Below are 9,608 nucleotides of genomic sequence, written 5' to 3' on the forward strand. Positions count from 1 at the left end.
TTTCAATCCAGAACTACCTACTATAGTCACCACAGATGCCTCAGACTATGGGATAGGAGGTGTTCTTACCCAGATACACGCAGACAATACGGAGAGAACAGTGGCTTTTGCCTCACGCACTCTTACCGCAGCAGAACGGAAGTACTCCACAGTAGAAAAAGAGGCACTAGCATGTGTTTGGGCCACAGAGCGCTGGAGGACCTACTTGTGGGGACGACACTTCACACTGCGGACAGATCACAGCCCGCTGACCACCCTTCTGTCATCTAAGGGTCAAGGCAGAGCAGGTATGCGCATAGCAAGATGGTCAGCTAGGCTGATGGCATTTACCTATGATATTCAGTATAAGCCGGGGCATGAGAATGTGACTGCAGACTGTCTATCTCGCTTACCACTCCCTAGTACTGAACCTAGTCTGGAACATGATTTGGAAGTCGTAGCTCTCACTTCTACACTCACTGCAATAACCAGCTCTGAGTTCAAAGCGGCATGTGATTCTTGTCCTATCCAAGCTGAGCTACGCAGACTGCTCACCTCAAAATGGCCACAGTGTGCAAAGGCACTGGATCATGCGTTAAAGCCGTATTTTCAAGTGCGGCATGAACTTTCACTCCAGGATGGTTGCGTGGTGCGTGGAACCACACGCCTTCTGGTTCCAGAATGTCTCCAGCCCAAGTTCATCGCACTCGCACATGATACACATCAGGGCATTGTGAGGACAAAAAGGAGGCTGAGAGAGCTCTACTGGTGGCCTGGCATGGACAAACAAGTAGAAACAGCTGTCAAAGCTTGTGTCACATGTCAGTTACATGACATCACACATATAACACCACTCCAACCTGTACCATGTTCTACTGACGCCTGGGAGAAAGTGGCCATAGACATCATGGGTCTTTTGATGCAGCACCTGCTGATTGTCGTTTTGTGGTCACTCTGGTGGACTATTACAGTAAGTGGCCTGAGATAGCATTTGTCTCACATCCTACCACCCAGGCCGTGATGCAGTTCTTGTCTACAGTGTTTAGCAGGGAAGGGAACCCGAAAGAGCTGATTTCTGATAATGGAGTACAGTTCACTTCACACGACTTCAAACTGTTCTTGCAAAACAGAGGAATCATCGGAGGCTAAAGCGATGATCGCGTCATCCGACAACTCGGTACAAGCAGTTCAACAACATAACAGGTTCCGACGGAGCAAAAGTAAAGTCAATGCCTCGCGTGGACCTCCAAAATTTACCCGTGCACGTACTTACTACCGTTGTGGATCTGAGCAGCACGCAGCTAATTTTTCCGGATGCCCTGCTAAGGATGCGGTGTGCAGGAACTGTAACAAAACAGGACATTTTGCAAAGATATGTCGTGGAAACAAACGGGTGAGTGAAATTACAGTACCTGAAGTGACTGTGTTAAATATTGAACATGCTGAACGTGACTGTGGCAAAATAATGTGCACAGTACAGATATGTGCAAGCACAGGACAAACACGGGACATTCAGTTAATGGTAGACACGGGATCAGCAGTGTCCATATTGCCGATGTCCATTTACGCTGGATCCTTCAGTCAAGCACCCCTTTCACCACCGAAACTCAGTCTAGTTAGTTTTGGGGGCGATGCAATTGAAGTGAAAGGATGCCTGCCAGCCAGCATCTCGTATGGAGGCCATTGCACTACCACAGACTTATACATTGTACAAAAGGGATCAGCTGTGCTAGGCAGAGACCTCTTTACTGGACTTTGTTTACAACTCTGTGACGGTCAGGTCAGTACAGACCAGTGCATGCATACTGCCTCATCTATAGATGCAAAGTCAGAAAACAGGCTGGGATGCGCAAGAGGATTTGTGCATCGTGTTCACGTTCGGTCTGGTGTTCAGCCTGTGCAGCAGAAACTGAGGAGGTTACCTTTCTCAATTCGCAACGAGGTGTCCAAGGAATTACAGAAGCTTGTACAACAGGATGTAATTGAGCCTGTGGATGCATCTGAGTGGGTCTCCCCAATAGTTGTCACTAGAAAAAAAGACGGGGGGATTCGGCTCTGCGTCGACTTACGTGAGCCTAACAAGGCAGTGGTAGTGGACAGCTTTCCTCTTCCGCATATGGAGGAGATGTTTGCGAACTTGTGTGGAGCAACAGTGTTTTCCACGTTAGACCTCCAAAGTGCATATCACCAGGTAACGTTGCATGAGGACAGTCGAAACCTTTCTGCGTTTATCACACATGATGGATTATTTCGTTTCAAAAGGGTTCCATATGGACTGGCCTCAGCTCCAAGCTGCTTCCAGAGGATGATGTCTGAAATCCTTAAAGGTCAGTCTGGAGCTCATTGTTACTTGGATGACATCATGGTGGCAGGAGCAACGCGCAAGGAACATGACGAAAATCTGCAACCTGTGCTGCAGCGAATCGATGAAGCAGGCCTCAAGCAGAACATGGCAAAGTGCCACTTCAGAAAAGCAGAACTGTCATTCCTGGGTCACACCCTGTCTGAGAAGGGATTACGACCTGATGCTTCCCATGTCTCTGCAGTGTCCGATGCACCACCTCCTGTTGATGAGGTTAGCCTTCGTTCATTTCTGGGTCTCACGTCATGGTATTCTAAATTCATACCAAATTATGCTACAGTGGTGGAGCCACTGCGTGTGCTTTTACGGGGCTCTACTCCATTCGTTTGGACACCTGAGGCTCAGGAGAGCTTTGAGACAGTGAAGGGACTGATTGTGCATAGTGCTGCCCTTGCACTTTTCAATCCAGAACTACCTACTATAGTCACCACAGATGCCTCAGACTATGGGATAGGAGGTGTTCTTACCCAGATACACGCAGAAGGGAGCTCTAGAATGTGAGTTAGGTTTGGTAAAAGGATGACGAGAGGTGTACACTAGTGGTGGTGAATAAAGAAGGTTACACTGAGTTCAACACGGCGTGCAGTTGCTTATTATTGAGACACTCAACAGTAATGCAATACCGTAAACTGAGCTGCCTGTGGATATAAGCAGTGTTGGGGAGTAACTAGTTACATGTAACTAAATTAAGTAATTTAATTACAAAATAAATTACAGTTACTGAGAGAGAAAAAATGTGTAATTAAATTACAGTTACTTTTGAAAATGTTAACGATTACAAAGGGGGTTACATTTGATTTTTTTTACACACTCACATACAGATTTAATTGATTTCTTTCAGAAATTGCAGAGACAGCACTAATATATGAAAGACCAATCAGGAGTTTAGGACACAGAATAGGACACATTCCTATTCGATAACTGTTTTATTTCCTATTTGGGTTTATGTATATGTATATACAGTTAACTTTTAAGATTAACCGTTTTTTTTTCTCAGCCATTGTTAGATGCCAGTGTTTCCTGTCACAGATATGCAAAATTTTGATTTCAAAAACAGTGTCATAGCTATCAAACTAGTTCTTGTTATGGTTTTAAATCTGTATTTAACCTCAGAATGATCTCAAAGTAAGTCTGATTTTGTGCTGGCTGTGCTTTAAAATTAAATTATTATAACCTTAATTTGTTTTAATTAATTCAAGGGAGAAAGGATTTTGAAAATGACAGTAATCAGTGTTGAGCTCTACTGTAAGTTTAGCGCTGCCTGGTTTACATGTTTAAAAATGATTTGAATAGGGTAACTTGTAATCTGTAACCTATTACATTTCCAAAGTAACCTTCCCAACGCTGGATATAAGTCAGACGCATGCCTGTCTCTCCAAACCCAAACCCATCGGCGCAGTTGCTAGACTTTCATCTGATTGGTTTGTTACTTCAGCGATTATTCTGTACCGCCGTCTGATTGGTCCGCAAGTCCAGCGATGCGTCTCCCAGCCAATCATTGCTCACTTTTTAGAGTTTTATAAGAAACTCGAATGAGGTGGAAAGATTGACTTCCGTGTTTTGGCTTTAGTTTCGGGTTTTTCTCCCTCATCATGGGTGCGTGTATGGCCTTGTGCTCGCTGGCGAGCTGCGTAAGTCTAAAATATTATTTCGACTGAAATCAATTTCGTCTCTTCATGTTGTCACATTTCATCTGCTGAAGACAGCAACGCATTTTTTCAAAAACCTTTAAACCCGACTTGTTCATAGATGCGCTTTAGAGGCCGTTTCCTCGTTTTGTTTACGTAAATAAACTATAAAGTTTTGAGAAAACATAAATAAATGACTCGAGGGCGGCATGTCTTTATGTTTTTAGACTTTGTTTGCTCTTAATAATATTATATTATATTATATTATGATACTATAATATCATATTTGTAAACGGTGTACTTTAAAACACTTAGGCTGTAAGTTTCTCGAGTTTCATCCGATTTCACAAACGCAATTTTACCAGTAATATTTAATAGAAATGTTTAACATAGAGGTCCAGGCTACTCATATGTGACCCTGGAGCACAAAACCAGTCATAAGTAGCACACGTATATTTGTAGCAATAGCCAACAATACACTGTATGGGTCAAAATGATCGATTTTTCTTTTATGCCAAAAATCATTAGGATATTGAGTAAAGGTCATGTTCCATGAAGATATTTTGTAAATTTCCTACCGTGAATATATTAAAACTTCATTTTTGATTAGTAATATGCATTGCTAAGAACTTCATTTGGACAACTTTAAAGGCGATTTTCTCAATATTTTGATTTTTTGCACCCTCAGATTCTCAAATAGTTGTATCTCGGCCAAATATTGTCCTATCCTAACAAACCATACATCAATGGAAAGCTTATTTATTCCGATTTATTATTCAGCTCAATGTAAAAAAAAAAAAAAGACACTTATAACTGGTTTTGTGGTCCAGGGTCACATATAGTAGGTTGTTCACCCTGTAGTGCAGAGAAATGTGTGTATTTTCTGTGTTGAGTGTGTTTCTGTCATTGTAGGCGTCTTGTCTGTGCGGCTCTGCACCGTGTCTTTTATCAGGATGCTGTCCTTCTACATACAACTCCACTGTGACCCGCCTGGCCTTCTCCTTCTTCCTGCTGCTGGGCACTATAGTGTCCATCATCATGATCCTGCCAGGCATGGAGACACAGCTGAAGAAGGTACACAGACCATTGGTGCAGGGGGCATGGCATCACAGCAGAGCTGGTGTGCTTAAAGGGATAGTTCACCCAAAAATGAAAATCCTGTCATTAATTACTCACCCTCATGTCGGTCCAAACCCGGAAGACCTCCGTTCATCTTCGGAACACAAATTAATATATTTTTGCTCTACTAGCTATCCTTATAAGCTTGAATCTGGCCTGATCCCATTTCTTCTCTCTTGCTTTCCAATCCTGATTCTGGCCTGAAAAAAAACAAAAAAACAATGAAAAGATATAGACCAGTGTCAGAAGTTGTTTTTATTAAAGGAAAATATTTGCCTTCTGAAATAAAAATTTGGAGACATTTTAATCTGAAAACAAACATGGAAATAAACAAAGCAGATAAGTTTCTATATTTATTTTCTAAATAATGGCACTACTAGTCACTAATTTGGAATAATTAAGATATATTTTTGAAAGAAGTCTCGTGTTCACCAATACTGCAGTTTATTTGATTATATACTGTAAAAACAGTAATAATGTGTACAGCTGTATTTTCAGCAAGGACACAGCAAATTGATCAAAAGCTACAGTAAATATATATATATATATTTATATATATAAAAAATATATATATTTTATTTTTTTTATTGATTTTATCAACAGATTCCTGGTTTCTGTGAAGGAGGCTCTTCCATACCTGGAATTCATGGGAAGGTGAACTGTGAGATCATTGTTGGCTATAAGTCGGTCTACAGGATGTGCTTTGCCATGGCCTGTTTCTTCTTCCTCTTCTCCATCATCATGATCCGTGTGAGAAGCAGCAAGGATCCACGAGCATCAATTCAAAACGGGTATAGTTTTACTATCTGCTGTACCAGCTGTAGTCTTTCCCACTGAAAAGATGGACAGGGCGTTCTCAGAAAATGTTTGTAACAGTGCTGCCCTCTGCTGGTGAAAGCTGGGGTTTTTGAAATATGGAAAATTCCTTTTTGCACAATAGTTCTACTTTGTCCGGGAAGTCTTATGTAATCCACCAATGCCAGTGTGACTGTGTATGTTCTTTTTCAGTTTCTGGTTCTTCAAGTTCTTGATTCTGGTCGCTCTTACAGTGGGAGCTTTCTTCATTCCAGATGGAGAATTCAACACAGGTACATCAGCTGATAAATGTGACCACTAAACCAGTCATAAGTAGCACAGGTATATTTGTAGTAATAGCCAACAATACACTATGGGTCAAAATGATCAATTTTTCTTTTATGCCAAAAATCATTAGGATATTAAGTAAAGATTATGTTCCATGAAGATATTTTGTAAATGTCCTACCGTAAATATATCAAAACTTAATTTTTGATTAGTAATATGCATTGCTAAGAACTTCTTTTGGTGAACTTTAAATGCGATTTTCTCAATATTTAGATTTTTTTGCACCGTCGGATTCCAGATTTTCAAATAGTTGTATCTCGGCCAAATATTGTCCTAACAAACCATACATCAATGGAAAGCTTATTTATTCAGCTTTCAGATGATGTATAAATCTCAGTTTCAAAAAATGTACCCTTATGACTGTTTTTTGTTGTCCATGGTCACTAATAAGAGCTGGATATTTTTAGTATTTGTTACTAAAAATACTAAAAATGTAGTATTTTTTACTAAAAATAGTAAAAAAACACTCTTTATAGGTTATGGTACATGACCACTGAGTGTGTGGCTATATTACATATTAATAATATTTTTTTATTGACATTCACAACTAGTAGGTTGTTTTTCAGTGCTCTGTAGTTCCCAGGAGGAATAGCAGTTTCTCATGAACAACCAGTTGGGAATGCAAGCAAACGACATTTGTAGGCCCTGTTTACGCCTGATACCCATGTGACCACATCACATTAGAGTAAACACTAATGCTTCCTCATGCATCATAGACAACAGTGAATCACCACCTACTTATTTGCTATTGCATTTCTCTGGTTACGTGAATGTTTTAAAGTGGTGATAAACCCCATACATACACCAGGATTCCCACTGTCATTGAAAACCTAGAAATTTCAGGGAATATTAAAATTGTGATTTCCATACCTAAGGCTAAGGATAAACTTTATCCTATCATAGTTGGATCAAGACCTTTTTCATCCAGTCTATCCACCTATTAATCCATAGGTGGATTAATCATTTAATTAATCATCTCAATTAAATCCAGTAAAGTATGGAGTGCCGCAAGGATCTGTCCTAGGCCCTCTGCTAGTTTCAATATACATGTTGCCCCATGGTAATATTATTAGAAAATACAGGATTAGTTTCCATTGTTATGCTGATGATACTCAACTATATATCTCAACAACACCAGATGAAACTTCTAAATTATCTAAGCTAACAGAGTGTGTTAAAAATGAAAAACCTGAAAAGTCTGGTAATTAATCTTAATCCCAAAACTAAAAAATAAAAAATAAATAAAAGTAATACAATAATGTCTCAGCTTTTAAATATTTCCTTGACTATCACTGTGAGCAAAAGTCTTCCAAAGTGACACTGTAAAGTTGTAACAGAAGTGCTTTCTGAAGTTTCATTTAGCTGTCTGTACACAGACTCGAGGCGGTATGAATGCAGTTGCACAGTGATTACAGCTGGATACTTTCATACTGAGGTGTGAGAGCAGGCATATTTTTGTCTGTCCTTACGCAGAATTTTGAGCAGGCACAGAGCAACCTTAACTCATACTACATACTGTATGTAGAAGATTTTTATTAATCAAAATATGAATTAAGTATAATCACTGTGAATATAGCCATTTGTGTATCAAGTTATTCTACTATTATTATTTAAAAAAGCCCTCTAACACTAGCTTTCGCTGTTCTTTTTGTTTATTATAAAAAAAGACTCTCTAACACTAGTGTTTCCTATTCATGTTCTGTTCTATCTACTATTCTTAAAAAAAAAAAAAAGACACCTAGCTACATGTACTGTGTTAGGCTAACCGAGACTTGTCATAGCACTTGCATTTTATTGCTCTTGTGTTGATTTTGATTGCTTCTATTGTCCTTATCTGTAAGTCGCTTTGGATAAAAGCATCTGCTAAATGACTAGAAATGGCTCTTTGTGAGTGCAGTCTCTATAAAATGAGAAATCCCTCCTAGTTGTCAGGAACAGCTGCTGAAGTCATGCCAGTTCATAAGTCAGGAATGGATTTTGTCCGTTGCAGTGTGGTACTACTTCGGCGTGGTTGGGTCCTTCATCTTCATTCTGATCCAGCTCATTCTGCTGGTGGATTTCGCTCACACCTGGAACCAGAAGTGGGTGGAGAACGCGGAGAACGGGAACAGTAAATGCTGGTATGCAGGTACGTTCAGCAACATTGTTTCTGCTTGACTAAGCTGTTAAACTGATAAAGCTAAGAGCTGAAAGCAGGTGTCATCTTAAAGTCACAAGCATTATAAGCTGTCTTTGTCAGTTTAGTATAACATTCTCTTCAAACCAATTGTTTACCTACAATTCATAGTGGGAAACAAAACTGGCAAATGTCTGTCTTTTAAACGACTCTGTGCTGCAGGTAAAGATGATTTATATCCAAAACATAAAAAAAAAAAAAAAAAAAAAAAAAAATATGGACACACTTTTTTGATTGTACTCACTTTTTTTTTGCATGTCTCAGTACTGATGAAAAACTAGAAACACCCTTGCTCTCTATATTTTTTCTGCTTTTGTAAAGTCATAGAAACCCTATCTGTGGTTTTGTCTTTTGCTATGGAAGCAAATGGGAATGCATAAAAATATTTGTGACCCTGGAGCACAAAAGCAGTCTTAAGTCACTGGGGTATATTTGTAGCAATAGCCAACAACACATTGTATGGGTCAAAATTATAGATTTTTCTTTTATGCCAAAAATCATTAGGATATTAAGTAAATATATTTTGTTAATTTCCTACCGTAAATATATCAAAACTTAATTTTTGATTAGTAATATGCATTGCTAAGAACTTAATTTGGACAACTTTAAAGGTGATTTTCTCAGTATTTTGATTTTTTTGCACCCTCAGATTCCAGATTCTCAAATAGTTGTATCTCGGCCAAATATTATCCTATCCTAACAAACCATACATCAATGGAAAGCTTATTTATTCAGCTTTCAAATGATATATAAATCTCAATTTTGAAAAATTGACACTTTAAAGACTGGTTTTGTGGTCCAGGGTCACATATTAGTTGACCATAGAAGTGACATAGAAGTTTACCTACTATGTAGACTTCCACTTTTGAGCACCCGAGGAAGGTGAAAAGGGTGAAAAGGGTCCAATTTGTTAGTAACTTGGTGTCTTTCTTTGACCCAAAATCCACATAACTGTATATTTAATATATTTAATGAGCTGATTGGCTACAATCATATTCTTTTTCTCCACAGCCCTGCTGTCGTTCACACTGGTGCACTATATCTGTGCCTTTGCTGCTGTGGTTTTGTTCTATATATTCTACACGCAGCCGGAGGACTGCGCCGAGCACAAAGCCTTCATCAGCCTCAACCTCATCTTCTGCATCATGGTGTCTGTGGTGGCTGTTGTTCCAAAACGGCAGGTCATTGCTGGTTTTCTTGC

At 39.3% G+C, this 9,608-nt stretch overlaps 1 protein-coding gene across 1 annotated transcript in view; it reads left to right on the top strand.

Moving 5' to 3' along the window:
- Positions 1-3,870: 3,870 nt before the first annotated feature.
- The window catches only part of LOC107708726 (serine incorporator 2-like), a 12,130-nt gene continuing 6,392 nt past the window's right edge, over positions 3,871-9,608 (top strand). Inside the window, exons 1-5 of the mRNA XM_016513022.1 lie at positions 3,871-3,972; positions 4,882-5,043; positions 5,692-5,879; positions 6,097-6,176; positions 8,222-8,359. Of these exons, the coding sequence (XP_016368508.1) occupies positions 3,934-3,972; positions 4,882-5,043; positions 5,692-5,879; positions 6,097-6,176; positions 8,222-8,359 (607 nt within the window). The 5' untranslated portion in view covers positions 3,871-3,933. The remainder of the gene's footprint in view (positions 3,973-4,881; positions 5,044-5,691; positions 5,880-6,096; positions 6,177-8,221; positions 8,360-9,608) is intronic.

The sequence above is a fragment of the Sinocyclocheilus rhinocerous genome, unplaced genomic scaffold, assembly GCF_001515625.1.
Source record: "Sinocyclocheilus rhinocerous isolate Xijiao unplaced genomic scaffold, SAMN03320098_v1.1 scaffold54, whole genome shotgun sequence".
Classification (NCBI taxonomy): domain Eukaryota; kingdom Metazoa; phylum Chordata; class Actinopteri; order Cypriniformes; family Cyprinidae; genus Sinocyclocheilus; species Sinocyclocheilus rhinocerous.